This window comes from Kogia breviceps, chromosome 12 (assembly GCF_026419965.1).
Source record: "Kogia breviceps isolate mKogBre1 chromosome 12, mKogBre1 haplotype 1, whole genome shotgun sequence".
Taxonomy (NCBI): domain Eukaryota; kingdom Metazoa; phylum Chordata; class Mammalia; order Artiodactyla; family Physeteridae; genus Kogia; species Kogia breviceps.
The window spans coordinates 8,969,339-8,989,353 of record NC_081321.1 but is presented as its reverse complement, the minus strand read 5'-3'; the positions used below and the strand labels follow the sequence as shown (position 1 = coordinate 8,989,353).

Here is a 20,015-nt window from a genome sequence, read left to right as displayed (position 1 = left end):
GCTCTTCTCAGGTATATAACTCCAACCCTGGGCCCCAGGCCTCCAGAGCCAGGTGAGGATATGCTAGAGATAAGGGTTTTGTTCCCTCCTTCTCACTTTCCATCAGCAGTTCTCTCTTTTGAGTGAAGACTTGTTTTATTTTATTTTACTGGCAAGAGAGGAGGAAGGGAGATGGAGGGCAGAAGAGTGAAAGGAAACAGAGAAGATAAGATACAGGAGGTATTTCAAGGCCTGGGTTTTGACTGCGGCTGACAGGTAGGGCTATTATTTTTGAGAAATTTGAAAGCCTAACACCAAAGACTGAAGCAGAAACAACTGTGAGTGCAGCTGGGAATTACAGGTCACTTAGACCAGCTCCAAAAGAAGCTGAGTTGATAGCAGAGATAATGAACAAACTGAGCTATCAATGTGCCAGCACCACCTGTAAAAGCTTAACCGGACATGGACCAATGCTAGGGCACTATAACAGTTTGGCCAGCAGAGGTCGCTCTTTTACTAATCTTCAATTGAAAACAAACCAAACCGCAACAAAAATCCCCGCGGGTTGTCCATTTTTCTTATTCCTCTTTTGAAGTCACTTTCCAAAACCAAACACGCAAATAATGAATCATTTGGCCAAAGTATTCGTGAACACTGAATCTACTTGTTCAGTCAAGATGAAAGACTAAAATGCTGAGCTTTTTTTTGCAGAAAATGGTTCCATACTCACCCCTAAGCTGTTCACTAGCTTAGAAGCTTCACACCAACTGTACCGGCAAAGGACAAAATGTGGACTGGTCCGTAAAGTGACACAGGCAGCCAGCTCACTGTGACAATGAAGAGAATGCAAGCGGAATCCGTACCAGGAGGAGGGGAAGTCAATCAGGTGGCCGATTCGGCAGACCGACGCCAGGCCACGGGACTTGCTTGGGTCCTCCGTCAAAACCTGAAATAAATCAGCTGTGATTGGCATCTGCTCTGACGGTCCGAGGACCTCACGTCTCCTTCACTCACTGAGGCCAGGGTTTTAAAATGTTTTTTATATTCTATATGTTGAGCAGCACCTCAAAGGTTTGAGCCTGGGCTTTCTTTCCCACACCCTATTGGAATGATCCCAATATGAGACTAAGGGTTTTGAAAAGAATTGGACAAAAGGAGGAAATGAGAGAGTTTAATTCAAGCTTAAGTGAAGTCACTCTCTTCAGTTATCCAATGGTTTCCCATTGCACCTGGATGTAAAGTCCAACATTCCTAACGTGGTTTTAAAAGCCCGTCGTTGTACGGACTTGACACTCCAGTCGGAGCGCTGATCAGCCCTGCTTAGCCCCGTCTGCGGCAACCCAGCCACAAGAACCCTCTTTCACTTCCTCAAAGGCCTTCCCAGACTTGGGGCCTGGGGCAGGGCTCTGCCTAGATCACTCTTCTTCCAAATGGTCCCCACCACTAGGTGAGACCCTGTGTCCCAAATTCTTACAGCATCCTGCAGGACGACCACTACAACACGGGAGGCTGCAGAGGGCACCACAGAGAGGGATGGATTTTTTTTTTTTTTTTGCGGTACGCGGGCCTCTCACTGCTGTGGCCTCTCCCGTTGCGGAGCACAGGCTCCGGACGCGCAGACCCAGCGGCCACGGCTCACGGGCCCAGCCGCTACCGCTGCACGTGGGATCTTCCCGGACCGGGGCACGAACCCGCGTCCCCTGCATCGGCAGGCGGACTCTCAACCACTGCGCCACCAGGGAAGCCCAAGAGAGGGATGGATTTTTAAAGGCTTGTTTCTTTTTAGTGAACACAGGCTGGCCTGGGGTTGGCGTTTGGACTTCAGCCCCTGCCTGATACCTCGGCTGGACACCTTTGTGTAGGGCCCAAACTGTTGGAGCACAAAGCACGAGCTCTGAGGTTCCTTCATAGCACTCATCGTTCAGAACACTCATTAGCAATCGTGGCTACGATTCCTTGTCCGTCTCCTCCAGTGGCCTGTGGCTTCACGAGGGCAGTGCTCCTGTCTGCCACGTTGATGACACAGGGCTTGGCCCTTAGAAGGGGCTCCATGATATCCAGGCAACAGTGAAGCCGTGTTCAGCACTGCTGAGCAACCACGAAGTTATACCTTCACGTGCCCTTTCCTGGTAACATAACACATGGTAACGGTTCAGCCTATACTCCTGTACTGTCGTCTTCCTTCAACTCCTGTGAATATGTGCTTTGTGGCCAAAAATCAGGAATCTAGCTTCCCTGGAAAACAACCTGATCCACAGGGATGGAATATGTGATCTGGACTAGGAAACAGGAATCCCAGAATTGTGAGCCAGAAGGAACCTATAAATCATCTTATTTAACTTATCCACGCTACAGGAAATCATGGATTCGAATTTTCTCACCTGTCAAATGAAGACTGGATGCAGTGATCTCCCATTCCGGGTACTGTGAGGTTTCTAAGTTTTGCCCCAGGTCAGTCCCATGGAGCGTGACAGCTCAAGACTGGCCTACTCACTTGAAATTTAAAACGATCTCCCCAGCACTAGGTCCTAAGTAACTAAACTATGGCAGGGAGTTGATGCCAAATGCCAAAGATCAAGGAATGTGAGGTTCGGGATAATATTACCAATGGGATCCCATGTGGCAAAAAAGATGGAACAGGCTCAGTTTTCCATGGTTTGTTAAGATATCTCTGAGTTAGTGGGGATGATATTTACACCTCTCTTATGTGCCCTGGAAGCAAAACCATATACCCAAACACACACACTCCTCAGAACTCATATATGCATTTAACGGTATCTGAAACTAAATAGAAAAATGGAGAGGAAATGAATCCTAGAAATGCCTTGTTCTTTGCTAATGTCTGCAAAGAGACTGTATGAGACACAAAGAGAAATTTATTCTGTGTTCAAGAGTTACCAGGATAATTATTTTTCAAATTTGAAATATCTTTGTTATTTTTCTTGTTAAAATCCATTATAAAAAATACAACAGAGGGGCTTCCCTGGTGGCGCAGTGGTTGAGAGTCCGCCTGCGGATGCAGGAGACGCGGGTTCGTGCCCCGGTCCAGGAAGATCCCACGTGCCGCGGAGCGGCTGGGCCCGTGAGCCATGGCCACTGAGCCTGCGCGTAATGGAGCCTGTGCTCCGCAACGGGAGAGGCCACAGCAGTGAGAGGCCCGCGTACTGCAAAAAAAAAAAAAAAAAAAGGAAAAAAGAAAATACAACAGGGACTTCCCTGGTGGTCCAGTGGTAAAGAATCTGCCTTCCAATGCAGAGGATGCGGGTTCCATCCCTGGTCACCGAACTAAGACTCCACATGCTGCGGGGCAATTAAGCCTGTGCGCCACAACTACTGAGCTCATGTGCCTCAACTAGAGAGTCTGTGAGCCGCAAACTACAGAGCCCATGCGCCCTGGAGCCCACGCACCACAACTAGAGAGAGAAAAAAACCCCACACACCACAACTAGAGAGAAGCCCACGCACCGCAATGAGAGCCCGCGAGCCACAACTAAGACCCGATGCAGCCAAAAAAATTAAAGAAAAAAATAAATTAAAAAAATAAATATTAAAAAAAATATACAACCAATAATGAAATGTATAAAGGGAAAGTCTCTTCATACTCTCCCTCTCAGTATTGGAGAGGTAACCTTTCAGGCTGTGTCCATGCATATATATGAATTAAAAATTTTTTTTTACAAAAATGCGATCATACCATAAATATTGTTCTGTGCCTGGCTTAATGTTGTGGACTTTTCCTATTCATACATATAAAGCTACCTGGGGTGTTTTAATAGCTGCAATCTGTGTCATTCTTGTATATTCTATAGTTGGTTCAATCAAATAATCCTGTAGCAAATCCTATAGCAAAGGGGAGGTTGTTTGGTCATTTACTTGTTTGTTTCCTTTTAAACAGAGCGATCATTCTGGTAAATATATATTTAGTCATACATGTGATTATTTTCCTAAATTTGTAGAACTGCTAAATGAAAGACTAAACCCACAGTACATAACATAAAATACAATATGTGTGTATATGTGTGTGTAGGAGGGATTTAACATTTTTCCCACATGATAAACTATAACCTAACACCAATTATTCCATAATACTGTCTCTCTCTACTGATTTGACATTTCATGTTTATCATATAATAAATTCTGCTTGAAGCCTTTTAAAAGAATAGAGAATCTGAAGGGAAAGCCAGAATAAGGCAATGATTTTGGTAGAAACTCAGGTTATCCAAAGATATACAGGCATTAAAAGCAGGAATGGATGAGATGTATCGAGAAAGGTCATTGTACTTGTTTTAAGAGGCTGATTCTGGGGGTTTCTATGGGCAAAGTAAGGTGATACCAGTAAGCCAAAAATCAGACAGTTTGGATGAGAGGGATTTCACACTGAACTTGAAAGGTGGTCATGGCTTCCACGTATGCAAACTCTTTGCTTCCCCGGTTATCAATGAAGCTATAAAAAAAATCACTCAGCTTTGCATAGAAGGGAGGGAAGCAAATGTTACACTATCAAGCAACGATAATGGCCAATTTTGTATCTGAGTGATGCTAACTGTAACTCTACCTCAACTTATATATTCTGTATGTAACTTTTATCCCATAGTCTCACATTACAACTGAGCATGTTTTCACATTTTAAGAGCCTTTTGTGTTTCCTTTTCTGAAAATTGTGGTCACAGCCTTTGCTTACTTTTCTACTGTTTTGTTTGCTTTTACTCATTGATTTGTAGAAACTCTTTATTTATCAGGGAAATTAGCCCTTTGATATATGGGTTGCCAACATTTTTTCCAGTTTGCCATTGTCTTTGTGTATGGGTGTGAGTGTTACTGATTTAGTACCACAAATAAATCTATACCAGATCCTTTCTAAGATAATTAGAGATGGCCCTAGAGTCAACAAATGCTTTTTTTTTTTTTTTAACAACACCATGTGGCTTGTGGAATCTCAGTTACTCGACCAGGGATTGAACCCAGGCCACAGCAGTGAAAGCCTGGAATTCTAACCACTAGGCCACCAGGGAACTCCCACAAATGCCTTATTTATTAAACTTGAAAAAAAAATTGTGGTAAAACATACATTAAACTTACCATTTCAACCAGTTTTTGCAGTATATTCTTTCTATTTATTAAATTACCACCCCCCTCCAAAATTATTTGTTCTTAAGGGTAACAACAGCAGTGATTAAAAATGAGAATATATGTTTACAAGGTTAGTACAGTGCTGCTTGTGGTTACCTGAGAATCCAAAACAAGAACTGGATGTCTCAGGGAATTCCCTGGAGGTCCAGTGCTTAGGACTCCAAGCTTCCACTGCAGGGGGCACAGGGTCGATCCTTGGGCAGGGAACTAAGATCCCGCACGCTGCGTGGCATGGCCAAAAAAAACCCCTGGATGTCCCTATTAATTATGTATTTGATGGTTATTATTTATTATATACCAGGTACTGTGCTAAGTACTGCACACACATTATCCCACCAAATAGTATTAATAACCCTCTGAGAGAGCTATAAGCATCCTCATTATATAGCTAAAGAAACAGAAACTATAAAAGGTGAAGTAACTTACAAAAGGGTCTCACAGGCAATAAGTGAGGTAAATAGGACTCTACCCCAAGCAGTCTCATTCCAGAGCCTCAAAAAGGATGGGATCCAGAATCCTGTGAGATTCTTTTAGATGGAACATGGATGGATGAACTTTAAAATTCTTCCAGTACAGTAGTTTCTCCTTATCCGAGTTTTCAATTTTCTCAGTTTCAGTTACCCGTGATTAACAGGCATCCAGATATATTACAAGGAAAATTCCAGAAATAAACAATTCATAGGTTTTAAATTGCAGGACCTTCTGAGTAGCATGATGAAATCTCTCAATAGTCTGGCTCCTTCCCACCCACCCAGGACAAAAATCATCCCTTTGTCCAGCGTATCCATCCTGTATATGCTACCTGCTCCTCAGTTGAGGAAAAACATGGTATATATAGGTTTCGGTACTCCCCGCGGATTCAGACATCCACTGTAAGGGGGGAACCACTGTAACTGCATATTTATTTATTTACTATTATAGTTAATTACAACATAACATAAAATTTCCCACTTTAACCGTTTTTAAACGTACAGTTCAGTGGCATTAAGTACATTCACATTGTTTTGCAACTCTCACCACCATGTCACTGTCTTTTGACTTTCTATGGTGGGTTTTCCATGCAGAATATTTTTATGTCATTGAATTTATGAATATGAAGGGAAAGCCAGAATAACGTAATGATTTTGGAGAGACTCAGATTATGGATTTTATGTGTTGTGTCATACTTAGAAAGACCTTCCTCACTCTGAGATTATATCTTTAAAAATTCTCTGAGATCTCTTCTGGTATGTCTATGCCTTTTTTTTTTTTTAATTTAATTTCACTCTTTAATTCTTGAGGAATTTATCTGGTATGAAGTGGGAGATAAGGATCCCCTTTATTTATTTTAACACAACAGGAATTTGCAACTAGACAAAATTCATTTTAAATCCATCGGGGTGGGGGGTGGAGGGGTGAGGGGAGGCAAGCAAAGAAGCCAGGAAAATTCTGAAAAAGAGAAGAGTAAAGGTACTGGTTGGGGTGTGGAGGATTAGTCCTATGAGTAATTATAACTATACTAAATTTACAGTAATTAAAATAAATGGTCCTCAGTGTTTAAACGGATTGAACAATGGAATGAAATAGGATGATCAGACTTAGAATTTAGTGCAAAGGTACAAATTTAACTCAAAAGGTATAAGTTTATTGCCATCTTTATCATTTTGCGTATACCTATCCAAAAACATGGCACCCCTTTTCATTTGTCCCAATCTTCTGATAGCGGTGCAATCACAGAATGAGATCACTGCTCCATCTCCCCACTGCCTTCCTCTCTGCTGACAAGTGCTAGTGAAAAGTTACTCAAGGAGACTTTGTTTGGGATCTAAATTTTTTTTCCCGAGTCATTCCTAACATACTGGCTCTCCCAGGTTCTCTACATAAATGTGGAAAGCTGTGATCAAGTCTGATTTAGTCAGACAGAGCTGTACCATATTTCCATGGGCTGGGCTCAAAACAAGTACTATGTGTTATAGATGAAACCGTAGGTGTTAGGTGTTGGTAGAATTCTTTAAGGGTTCCTGAGACTGAGTTTGGGCCTTGATTTAACTTGAGAACTTAGGATAGCAACTAGAAGTTATCAGCAACTCCTCAGTATTATCAGCCACCAATCTCAAAGATGGAGCTTCGAGTTACCATGGGTGTTGGTCAAGAACAGCAACGTCCAAATAGAAATATATAATGCGAGTCACATCTATAAATTAAAACTGTCTAGGGACTTCCCTGGAGGTTCAGTGGTTAAGACTCTGAGCTTCCACTGCAGGGGGCATGGGTTCAATCCCTGGTTGGGGAACTAAGATCACACATGCCAGAAGGCAGATTCAAAAAATTTTCAAAATAAAATCATGTTTGAGTTGGTTTTTTTAAAATTGTCTAGTAACCACACTAAAAAAAAGTTAAAAAGACACATGAAATTAAATTTAATATTTTTAACCCAATAACATGATTATTTCAACATGTAATCAATATAAAAGTTATTCATGAGATATTTAACACTCTTTTTCATACTAATTCTTGGAAACCCTGAGTATATTTCACACATTGCACATCTCAATTTGGACTAGGCACATTCAAGTGCTCGACAGCCACATATGGCTTCTGGCTACCATATTGGAGAGCACAACTCTAGAAAATGGTAATGAGCAAGGCAAATGGCTTGATTTAGTAGATATCCAGAAACTCCAAGTTTGGAAATAAAGTATCTCAAGGGTCTGGAACAGACTTTCAAAATCACTAGTCCTAATATTCACTTGATATTTGAATCTTTTCTACAATGTCCCTAGTAAGGGGTCATCCAGACAAGTGCTTGACTGGTATTTCCAGGAATGAGGAGATCACTGCTTCCTGAAGCTAGCCAGTCCATTGGGGGACAATCTTAACTTCCAAAAGTCCTTGCTAAGGGCACAAACAGGTTGGTTTATGGTGGTCTGAGGAGCCTGGTTGGTTTGGGCTAACCTTAAGGAGTTAGTTGGGTTAGGAAGTACTGGGGGAGTTTAGTACTAAAAACGGACTGTAGGCTGGACAGGACAGGAACCGTTAGACTCAAGGCTGGGTCTGGACATCCGGTTAAAATCGTCAGCCACACTGCAACAAGAGTAACTGACCCCCAAAAACGGTACATATGCTAACTTCACTAATCTGGAGATTCAATGATTTGGAGAATAATTCGAATTATCATACACTTTAAAAAATTTCACAGTAAAGTAAAACATAACTGGGTTATAAATTAAGGCAGGCTCTCACTTGTATTAGACCTGTATTACAAATAACATTATCCTAAATGGTAAAGTACTTTATCAAAAGAATTAATTTCAGACCCAGAAATCAGAGGCACTTTCAAAGTCAATCCCTATCTCGATTTTAACATGCTCCTTACTCAAAAACACCCTGGAAATCAGAGACAGAAAACTTTTTTTAAAAATTCAGTAAAAATGATACTGACTGCCTGAATTTTGAAGGATTCTGACTGGGTGACCTTTGAAATAATACATTTTTGCTATAATTGTATTTCTTCTGTTTCTTTTTTCCCTTGGAAATGACAAAGTGTTCTTTTCCGGACTACCTTCACCCTCCCGCCCTGCCCAGTTCTACCTTTCCAAGGCAGGGGAAAGGTGCATCCTCGCCAGGGCTCCTGCCAGCGCCTCCTAGTACCTCTGGCCAGCAGCCGGTGAAGCGACGCACCCTGGACATCCAGTAACGTTTTATACTACACTCTGCCCCCGCCGGAGCTTCTCCAGATTGTACACCGAGGCCCCAGCGCCCCCCCCCCCCCCCCCCCAACGCGCGCACACTGTCTACCGCTCTTCGGGATAAAATTTGGGAACGGAAGCCCCGCCCACCCTCCTCCCTCCTGCCTTCACAAAACTAGCTACAACACCGCACCTCGGGCCGCCGAAGTAGGTTTCGCCACACGAGTTGGGGCACCGTCTTTTTTTTACGAGAAAACAAGCATCCAAAAAAAAAAAAAAAATTCAAACTGCTCTCGCGGGCCAATGGGGAAGAAGCGGGAGGGGGCGGAGCCAGCGCGCGACGGGCGGGGCGGGCGCGGGGGCTGGTACCGCAGGGGATTCGTAAAAACGCGGCGGGCGCACGGTTTGGGGGTTTGTGTTTTTTTTTTTTTTCCTCCAAAACTAGCTAAAGCTCGAGACTCCGCCTGAAGCCGCAGCTTCTCGGATCCACCTTAAATCTTCAGTGGACTCGGCGCAGGGGTCAGTGGGTGCAGCCAATGCCAATCAAGTTTACAACCACCAGCACGGGAGGGAAAAAAGAGAGGAAAAAAAAAAAAAAACCTTCAAGTTCTCTGGTCCGCGCACACACTCACACGGACGCACGCACACACACACACGTCCACAAGCACACAAAAGGAAGGAGGGGGTGGGGGACAGGCGCTCGAGAGAGAAGGGGGACATGTTTGCAAAACTCTCGCTCGAGGCTCAGTGCCCGTGGCCAGAGCGCTCGGGGAAGGCGCACGGGAAGCGCGGCCCGGCCCGAGCGCCATGATGGTGGCCGCGGTTCGGAGCCCATTTTCTGGAGGGGGAGCTGCAATGATGCAATCCCCCGGCCCCGCGTCCCGGCTGCGCGCCCTTCTCCCTGCCTTTTCTTCACGTTCGTTTTGAGGCGCGTCGACGTTTGGCTCCCAGCACGCCTCGATTCCTTTTTGTATTTTTTCACTTGGGGATTCCTGCCTCCTCTGTGTGTGTCCCCACGCGAGACAGGCCCGGGACGCGGATGGCCGCACGGGGGACTTGAGTGTACGTGTAAATGCTACACTTTCGGTTCTGCGGGGTCTGGCTGGCGCTGACCCACCCCTCCCTACCCCCCCGCGAGCCGAGATCCAGGGGGGTGCCACCAACCCCCCGCTCCCCGTGGGAGGAGAGGGTCTAGCGTGACCGTGGACCCTCTGACCCAGTCCCCCCGCCCAGCTCTGCTCGCAGGATTTTTACCTTAATTTTGGCCGGGAGGGAGGGGAGCGAACGTAGGGTGTGGCCCAGGTGAAAGAGATGGCAAACTTAAGGAAAAAAAAGAAAAGAAATTAGTACTCTGAAAAACAGATCGCAGATCCTAGACGAGCTTCTAAAACACCTTTCTTTCAATTCAAAAAAGCTTCCGAAGAGCAAGTGTCTACGCTAACGAGGGTGAAGATGAAATGGCGAAGGCAGCGTTCCTCGGCGGCCCGGAAAGGTCCCGGCGCGCGGCCGGTGGGCACACCGTGGCCTGAAAGGCCGCCCACCCCGCTCCCCTCCGGTTGATTTCCACGGTCCCCTCCGTCCCCAGTTATGCCTCTGGACCCACGGTTTCGTAGTTCTTCCCTGCCCTGGTCCCCCGCACTGGGCAGCGGGGATGCAACCGGGGGACTTGGCAGAGCGGGTGTAAGGGAGGAAGCGACCCCCGCGAGCGGCAGTGGCGCGCGGCCCCTCCTGCGCACGGCTGCGGCCCTCCTGGGCCGCCGGCGAGCCGAGAAGCCTTTCGAAATGCGCGGGGCTGCGGATCATTGGAGCCTGGGGTGGGGGTGGGAGCGGGCTGCTGCCCTGGAGGGTCCACGAATTCGGAAAGGTTCTCCCCTCCGCTCAAATCTCCCCGGCGCCCTAGAGTTGGCGGGGTACTGATGTGCAGGGTCTGATTGTGGAGAGAAATGGGGGTTTTCGCTTCTTTCTTAGCCCAGAGGAGAGATGATGAGGGAGGCAAGTTTCGGAGAAACCGCCCAGCCCAGCTGCGGGGGCCGAGGCGCAGCCGCCCTCCATGGCCTGCGGGCGCCCGGGGCGCGGGAACTGCGCGCAGCGATCCGGGCGGTGCGGGAGCCGCCAGTTGTAGACGAAGAGCTAGACTTGATAGCCTTTTCGTCCCGAGGCTCCAGCCAGCCTGACCCCGCAACTGCCGCGGCGGGCCGGCGCGGGGCTGCGGGGCAGGGTGGAGAGACGACGGCGCAGTAGCCGGGGTAGGGGGTGGCTGGCGCCGGCGGCCGTATCCCCTCGGAGGGACGCCCGCGGCGGACCCTGCAGTCCGGGGTCGGGGAGAGGACGCTCCGAATCCCGGGGACACGTTTGGAGACTTGACATAGAACGCGTGAAGGACCGACACGATGACTTTAGGGGCTGCGTTCCTGTGAACGTGCCTGGCGCGGCGAGCATCCACTTCTTCCTGGCCCAGCACTCCTAAAACGCAATCTCTAAAAATTCACATTAAAGATGGCTCTTTGGGAAAGAAACAGGGGTTATAAGCAGCAATTAGAAGAGGACTTTTCCCCCTATCTGTTAGAGACACTTTTTAAAGTATCCCTTTTGGCTCAGTGAGAATTTATTTCATTATTTCCTGACTCTCTACTCCTTCCTCCCCATTTTGAATTGTTTTTCTTGCTTTCTCAGTCTCTTCCTGAAAAACACCCTGCCTTCGTGTTTTGAATAGAATCACAAAAACACCTTTAGTCTTTAATTAAAATAATACCAACTTCGAAGATGTGGCCCAGCCACCAAAGGACCTACTTTTCCCTTCCTGGCAGTCGAAGAGACTCAACCCTGTTTTTTTTTTTTTTTTTTTTTGATAAGCAATTTCGGGTCAAAATAAGCTGAAATTATCTTGTTTAGAGCCCTTTTTGGGGTACAATAAATTAAATGCAAGTATTTGAGAGGAACAGTTTAACCCAAATCCAGATTTTTGCATTTAACCATTTGCAGATTCCTAGAAAAAATAATTTACTCTTACACCTTAGCCACATTTTATGAGAATTTCAAATTGCAGGGATTATCTTAATAAATCTGACTTTTAAATGCCGTGTTTAATTTTTTTTTCTTATTTAAATAAAAAAAATCTTTGCTCTGTGGATATGGGATCCTCAAATTCTCAGATCCGGTATTCAGATTAACCAGTTTTAGGTTGTGTAGATTGTAACCAGGAAATTTAGAAATTGAGGATTTCGTGTGTGATGACCAATTTGAAGAATACCTGTTCTACCTAAATTAGTGTGGAATGCACACCCATCTCTAAAGGACCTATATATCTGAATATTTTGGATGAGAGGTGTAGATTAGATGGTCTGAACAATCGCTCTAATTCCTCACAACACTGCATGTGTAAATACAGAATTTAGAGAAATCACCATGTTAGTTTCATTTTCAATCCTGCAAATGTGTGATCGGCCTACACTTATGTAACAATTTTTGGTTCTGACACATTCATATCCTAGAGACATAAATATTTGAACTAATGGAGACGTTGACCATCTTATTAATATGAAAATGTGGCTTGCCTACTTTCCACTTCTAAAGCTTCGTCCACCCATACAGAACTAAGTGGAAAGGAGTGACTCCTACGTTTGGACCTACATAACCCTCCTCTGGGCGGTGGGCCTGCATTATCTAGGTGTTTGCCACTTCCTATTATATTTGTGCAGATATGACTACAAAGCTAGGTCAGATACCTCAAGCTTACTAGTAAGGTATGTTACATACAGTGCAAGTCAACAAATAGCTATGGAAGTTTTCTTTATTGACTACTTGATGTTTTACAATAATTGGCATCTTTTTCATACATTACAAAAAATTATACCTGGCTCAGTATGCAACCTTTTAAGCACAGCCATATTATTTAAAAGAAGAAGGGGGAAAACCTAGTCTACCCAATACAGCATTTACAAATGCACAAAACATGCCGCTTTGGCTTGTATATTGTCTAGATTAAAAAAAAAAAAATCTCTTTTTAACATAAATAAGTTAGTATAATTTTCAGTGTCTTTACAGAGTTATGTACACAGGTACACTTCAAATGGTTTTGTTTCATACAAATACACAGGCAATGTAAAAATACTGTTTAAAGATGTAGTATCCATTTCACCTATCCACGGGTACTTTTCTCTATACACACTTTCCTTTAAAAACACCACTTTCCTTTGGGCAAATTAACAAATAGAATGAGAAGCCGTAAATTACACATTATTTCATTATTTTTTATGTCAAGTTACTTACAGATCTTTAAAAATATCCAAGGATTTAGAATTATTTTGACTGTGTCTACACACCCTGAAGTGAAAAGAAAATTAAGAAATTTTCTCAACAAATCTGATAAAAATTAAATGGTCAATTCTGAGCTTTCAGAACTCCCCCCATACATGCCAGATTTTTGCCCAGAGGTACCTGGAGTGATTACCAAACAGCCGAATACTTTAACTGGTAAATTCCGATTTTAAGGGAGACTGAGGAAGTGGGGAAGCACTGAGTAGAAGTTTTATTTTTTTTTTTTTTTAAAAAAAGCCATTTGCTGCTATATAACGGAATCATCAGAGCTCCTAAATGAGAAAAAGCTTCATGTAAAAATAAGTATCAATTATCTGCAGCCAGTGTTCAAATTTGGATGATTTTTTAAGTGAAGTATCAGTTCTCACTGAAAGGGACATTACATCTTTAAAGAAAACAAAACCTTCCCCCAAACTGCTTCTCTTAGTGCAAGTCAAATATTTTTCTCCTTGCTCTAAATCAAAGCAATCTCTTCATACCCCCCTCAATGCCAATTCCTCAGCCCCACCCTGCCCTCCCTTCCCCAAAGTTTATGTGCTACATAAAAGGTAAAAACTATATACACAGGTAGTACAATGAAGCAAATAAGGAAAAACCTAATTGCACAATGCTACATCCAATGCTTTTAGAGGCAGATGATTTAAGAGTGCCTAAAACTTTAGTGTTATTGGGTTGTTGCTGTTCAGTGCTTATAAGGGATGTCCACTCCGTGGAATCAGCGATATGTATTCAAAATTTTTAATTTATATCTTCCTTGCTTCATCAAGCAGTGATGTATCGGATAAACAAGGAAACATACTCTCAATTCTGCAAAAGAAACAAGAAGAAAGAATTAGGAGAAAAGCACTAGAATAACATTGCCAATATATTATGGGGATTATTTTGTTACTGTCTTTGTTAGGAAATACCTGAACAATGGGAAAGAAAGAACGTACTAAAAGTTGGTGCTCAGAGTCACCTCCATCCAACATTTCCTTCACTGGATTTTTACTGTCCCCTGTGCTGTGGACTTTTGTCTCGAGCAGTGGTTCTCAACAGTGGGTAATTCTGCCTCCCCCTCCACCCCCGGGGGACATGTGGCAATGTTTGGAGACATTTTTGGTTGTCACACTGGGTGGGGAGGGGGTGCTACTGGCATCTGCTGGGAGAGGTCAGGGATGCTGCCAAAACATTCTACAATGTGCAGGACCGCCTCCCACGACAAAGAATTATTCGGCCCCAAATGTCAACAGTACAGAGGTTGAGAAACCCTGGTCTAGAGAATCGGGGGTCAAAGATAGTGAGAAAGGACAGACACAGGAAAATTCAGAAAGTATAACACTTAAGAGTAGCAAAATTTTCTAAGTTTGAAAAATAATTGGAAATCACACTTAAAAAGACTATCCAAAGAAAATTCTATTCACTTTTTTTTTTCCCTCTCAAAATATTTTAGTCTTAGTCATATGTAGAATATACACACTAATGCTTATGAATAGGTCCTTACTACTATTTCCTGTATTCTCTGAACTGGCAATATTTACTAACAAATGCTTCTCTGTATGTCAGAATGGGGCCAGATCAAAATCCAGTAGGTCTGATTTGTTGTGGCTCATCTGAGGAGCTAGGCCACAAGTCACAAACCAACAAGAGCTGCAGGTGGTAAGGTTGCTTCAGAAAATTTTTTCAACCAATTTACCCACTTCATATATAAGCTGTGATGGAGAGGTTCAATAGCGCCGTTTTGTATAAGCTCTGAAAAATATGTATGTAATGAAATCCTACATAAGACACTGATTTAAAAATACAACAAACTTGAACCCCACCTGCATCCCGTTTTTTTAAATTTTTAATTTTTATAGATGAAGATTTTAAAAGTTAATATCAACATCTCTTAGGATCTCTTTATATGCTAGGCTATGAGGGTGTTTTGGGAAAAAAAAAGACGACACGGTCGTTGTCTGTAAGAAGTTTACAAACTATTAATATATGTAGTTTGATCATTATGGAGACCAATCCACGTAAAGCTGGGGGCTGAATTATTCAAATTAGCTTTTCATGTTGATCATATTTTTGTAGATGGCAAAAATCTCCACTTCCCTTGTTTGGGGTACACCTACCCCTGCCAGCCCTGATATCTACTATCCATTTCCCCTACATATATCTAAATTCCCCTGTTATAGCACGATTGGCATATACACGCTGACGTGTTCCTGGACTGCTTACTCTGGCAGTTACTTTAACTTTTGCTTTTCAACTTCAGTGTTATCAGAAATTCCGTCGGAACCTTAGGATTTTTGAGCCTTCAATTTTTGTTTTTTTAAATACACACGTTCCTTCTCCATCCCCTAAACTTATCAGAAGACAGGGAAAGTGAGAGTTTGTGAAAATGATAAAAACCAAAGGAAGTCACATACCTCTCTTGTCATGTTTCTAACCATTTGAACAAACCAGCTATGAGCCATTTGTGCCTCACTTTTCCCTCAAAGTTTGAATTAAATCATTTATTTGAATTAAATCATTTTTCCATGTACGGCTCAAAATCTGAGTCAACCTGGTCTTCTGGAGACGAATTCTCATGAAGTGGGATGGAGGCAGACCCCCGCTCTTGTTCAGATGGAAAAAGAACCTATTGTTCCCAACGTGTTTTGATGGGACTCTCAGAGAACTGACCTTCCTCCCCACAGGGCCTTGGTTACAAGTACTTGCCTGGGACACTTGCTCCAATCATTTGGTACTTCAAAGGAAAATGATCTCAGAACGTAGAAACTGGGAAGAATTATAGTACCTCCACACTAATTCTCAGTCTTCCCCATTCCTACTTTTTTTGACCTCCAAGATATACACCAAACAAAAACCCACAAGCTCTAATCTGCCAACCACCACTGAGATCGGGTTATCTTGGGGCTTGAAAGCCCACGAGTTCCTGCAGCCCAATTCGGGTGTCACTTCTTTGCTCCTAGTAATCAACCCACCGAGTACTTTACGTCTGACGCCTTCTGAGGCCGGGCTTCTTGGGCGTCTGCTCCACTGAACCCGCGTTCGGGGAACCGTCTGAAACATTTTCTTCTGTTCTGTTTGCTCTTTTGTTTTGAGGAGAGGAATCTAAAGGCAGGAAGGAATTTGAAAAAGGACACACACAAACAATCTTTATTAGAAAAAACAAAGGCTGACAGAAGTGGACCCAAGAATCAGGGGACGAAAAACCCACCACCTACACCCACAATCCTGGATCCGTCATTCCCAGTGGCCTTTAAGGGCACAAAACGAAGCTGTTTTCACATAACAGAAAGTACATTCTACGCCCCCAAAGCGAAGAGGAAGGCCGTTGATAAACATCCCAACTTTGTCACATACCTACCGCTGGCGAGCGGGGAGGAGCCGCGATGTTTTCAGTTAGAAAAATTACCAGATAACACGGTCTCAGGCTTCTGACTTAAAAGTCATAAACAGACAAGCAGTCAGCTAAATAAATAGCATTTAAAACCTAAGATTCAGAAAGTGCGCTCCCCCAAAGCTGAATCACAATGCGCTGAAAACAAAGCTGAGGTTAAAGACCCTCAGGCAGGCAAAGCAGTGCCGCTAACACAGACACACGGAAAGACATTTCACTCATTTGAAAGGGTCATTACCGTCTGTGGCAGGTCGCTTCCTTATCCCAGTGCACTGCTCCGCTAACCCCGTCTGGCTGTCCGGTGCATCAGTCTTCTGGTCTACCAAATGCGTGTCCTCTGAGTTTGCCTGAGACCCAATTAAAGGCACCGCCTGGCGGGTCCCGCTGACATCCTGGCCCTCCTGAGCCGGCACCTTGCAGGCGCCTTTGGGTGGCCGCGGGGGTCTGTAGTAGAACTCGGGCAAGTTGCCCTTTTCCACCTCTTGCCACTCGTATTTGCCCTCCAGGGGCTTGTGATTCTGAAAATCAAAATTCCACTTGCGCTGGCTGGCCTCTTCCATGTCTCTGCAGTGCTTCTCCAAATCCCGGGTTAACTCTTCGTGATTGACCGGGCCGAAGAGGTTTCTGCAGGCCGAGGGCTTGGGGTACTCCGCCTGTCTGGCGTCCATCCGCTCCAGGCTCGGGCTCCCGTTAGACACTCGCACGTTTGACATCTTCCTCCCCGGGCTCGGCGACCGCCTCTCTTGCGGCTCTCGCAAAACAAAACGAACAAAACAAAACGCCCCGACCCAGCCCGAGCCCCTCTTATAAGCCCTGCGACTGCCCTCCGAGCCAAGAGAAACAAACACGGACGAGTAAGTGCCCGAGCGTCAGGAGCGCGCGGGGCTGGGGGAGGGGGCGAGGGGCAGCCCCGGCCAGGCAGCCCCGAGTCCCCGCCGATCAAGTGGACTGGCGAGCGGGAGGCGGGGAGGGGAGGGGAGAGGAGCGCAGCGGAGAGAGGAGGGGGCAGAGCCAGTCCGAGTCCGGGCAGCTGCGAGCCCGCGGGTCCCGCCGACCGAGCGGCTCTCCAAACCTTGCCGGTGTCGGAGTCGCGGAGCAGCGAGAGAGTGGGGACAGGGGAGGGGGAGAAAAACACCCCGAAAACGCGAGCCCCCTTTTTTTAGTTGCCCAATATGGCGGTGGAAGGGAGGCTGACGAAGAAGAAGATGATTGACACCGCAAGTCTATTTAAACAGAGGAGGAGATCATTGGTCGCGGCGCCGGGAGCCGCCCCGCCGAGGCTGGCGAGCGCGGCCTTAAGGTGGCCCCGGGGCGGCCGCGGCGCCTCCCCGCCTCCCGAGCGCGCCGCCGCCGAGCGCGCGCCCGGGAGATGGGCTGGTCGCGTGACTGCTGGAGGCGCACGACTGCCAGCAAACCTGCTCCGGCTGGCCTCGGAGAAATTAAAAATAAGACAAACAAGCTCGCCAAACGGCTGGGGAGCCGGGGAGGGGCCTGCAGCGGAGCCGGCGGGACGGCGGGTTCTGGTCCCGGCGCTGCGCAGGCGGGCGCGCGGCTGCTCCGGAGCCCCCGACCTCCCGCTCCTCGCCCGGGAATGCTGGGGAGCTCGAAGGTTGCCGGCAGCTGGTTGTGCGCCTCGCTGGCGATCTTGTTTTCTCCGCACTCGCCCAGCGGGGGATGGGGGCGGGGGCGGGCAGCTGGGGGGCGGAGGCGGATGGTGGGAGCTCGGCCCCCAGCTGAGCTCTCCCCCGGGGCCCCAGCCGCTCGCACGGCGGGGGAGGCGGGGAGCCCCTCGGCCTGGGTGCCTTACTTAGGTGGGGGTGAGCAGTGGTTAGCTCACCCTTAACCTAGAAGTCTGTGCTAGTCTGGGAGGGGGGCAGGGGGCTTAGGGGAGAAGCCACGGCGAACGGCTTTCTATAAATTAGCCTGGAAGAGACGCAGCACTTATAATGTATTCTGAACCCAAGCTCTCCCTCAGTAAAAAATAAGAAAGAATTTCCAGATCAAAAAGTCGACTGGTCTCCCAAGTCCCCAATAAACTTTGTAACTGTCTCAGACACATTTAGTTTTAAAAAAGCGAGATTACATCCCTGGCCCAGGTTCTTGCTTCCCAGTCACAGTTAAGGCCACTGACAAGGGCTGCGTGTGGGAACTCGTCTCCTCTTTGTATTTTTCAATTCTTTGCCGGGTTGTAGCAGTTTCCTCAACCCGAGTCCCGCCGCCAAATACAACAGTTCCTTCCTTCCTCCACCTTTCTCTCCCACCAGACTCACTGCTCGGAACCCACCCAGAACACCATTCAGATGCAAGTGACGCCTTTAGAGGGCTGCAGGTCGTCGAAGAGTGAAAGTAACCGGAAAGTCCGGATTGTGAAGTGATGTATAAAACCACCACCACCGTGTTCTCACGTCTGATATGATTACTCGGGCATTTCTCTGCTCCCCTTTGCAACTTGAAATTTACCTAAGCAATATGATCTTGAGCAAGGTGATGGACGTTAAAACAGGATGGACAGGGCTGTCATATCTGAAACAGAGCTCAGAGTCTTTAACTGCCTCCCCCCAGCCCCCATATATGATCTTGGTCTGGGTCAAAGTTACACCTTTTACTGGAAACTAATCTCCAGTTCTAACAGTACACAACGGCAATTGTACACAACAGTTTTCTTGGGCGTCTCTGCTACAAGTGAGTTTGACTTTCAACTTGTTTTCTTAACCACGTATTATTCGTCCAGTTTGTGTCCCTGCCTTGCTTCATACACTCCAGAATGTAAGAGCTGGGAGGGACCTTGGGAACCCGGTGGTTCAACCCTCTCTTTTTTACCACTGAGGAAATAGAGACCTAGAGGATTCCTGTCCAGGGACACATAAGCAGTTGGTAGCAGACTAGAGGCAGGTCTCCTGACTCTAAAGCTGGTTCATTTTCTGTTCCTTTCCCTCCTGATGACCCCAACTGGTTTGGGTTTTGTCTGGATTCGCCTATGTCCCTCTCCTACAAATGATTCAGAATGGCTCCTTCTCATGACCTGGGCTGCCTGCAGATGTTTCCTTGTCACGGCCTGTGGTCCCTGATATTTTAATACAGCTGTCACTGGCCCTTGGTATGACCTTGGCACTAATTTGACTAAAAGGCAGATGCCAAAAGGGCAGGGTGAGACCCAGAGAGCAGTGAGGGAGGCAGTGCCCAAACGTTGTTTCAAGGTCGGGACTTCCTACCTGACTGACAGAAAATAGTTCACCTGGGATCAAAAGTAAAAGGTCTCATCTTTATTTTTTTACATTGAATGCCCCACTTAGTTTGCTGAGTTGGAGAAGAGGGGGAGAGGGACAGGAAAATTAGGGTAGGTCTCAATACCATAACTTATACCCTATTCCTGAAATTAGATCATTGTTGTTGAAATTTTTACACAATTGCTAGACTACACCGGAATTCTATATTATATATAAGCATCAATTCAGATGCATGAGTACACAAACTACCACATATATGTAAATGGAGATATTCTAGAGTATTGCACCTTGCCACAGATGTTTGATTTTATTCGTGGAATTAGA

The 20,015-nt window shown here is 45.8% G+C and overlaps 2 protein-coding genes across 2 annotated transcripts in view; both read right to left on the bottom strand.

Annotated features, from left to right (window-relative positions):
* Positions 1-8,914, bottom strand: part of DDX47 (DEAD-box helicase 47) — an 89,940-nt gene extending 81,026 nt beyond the window's left edge. Inside the window, exons 1-2 of the mRNA XM_059082643.2 lie at positions 8,680-8,914; positions 710-925 (exon numbers count right to left, since the gene is read on the bottom strand). Coding sequence (XP_058938626.2) covers positions 710-925; positions 8,680-8,778 — 315 coding nt within the window. The 5' untranslated portion in view covers positions 8,779-8,914. The remainder of the gene's footprint in view (positions 1-709; positions 926-8,679) is intronic.
* Positions 8,915-12,553: 3,639 nt separating this feature from the next.
* Positions 12,554-17,781, bottom strand: CDKN1B (cyclin dependent kinase inhibitor 1B). The gene is made up of 3 exons (XM_059082677.2): positions 16,703-17,781; positions 16,046-16,175; positions 12,554-13,901 (listed from the first exon to the last, which is right to left on the bottom strand). Exons 1-2 carry the CDS (start codon positions 17,175-17,177, stop codon positions 16,054-16,056), a joined length of 597 nt encoding a protein of 198 aa, XP_058938660.1. The 5' UTR covers positions 17,178-17,781; the 3' UTR covers positions 12,554-13,901; positions 16,046-16,053.
* Positions 17,782-20,015: the final 2,234 nt, after the last annotated feature.

What these genes read in the sequence shown, in the direction of transcription:
- CDKN1B (XM_059082677.2), bottom strand. Translation starts at nt 17,177, where the DNA reads ATGTCAAACGTGCGAGTGTCTAACGGGAGCCCGAGCCTGGAGCGGATG. An exon ending in GAAGCGACCTGCCACAGACG is followed by an intron (nt 16,176 to 16,702) that starts GTAATGACCCTT and finishes TCCTGCCTTTAG; the next exon opens with ATTCCTCTCCTCAAAACAAA.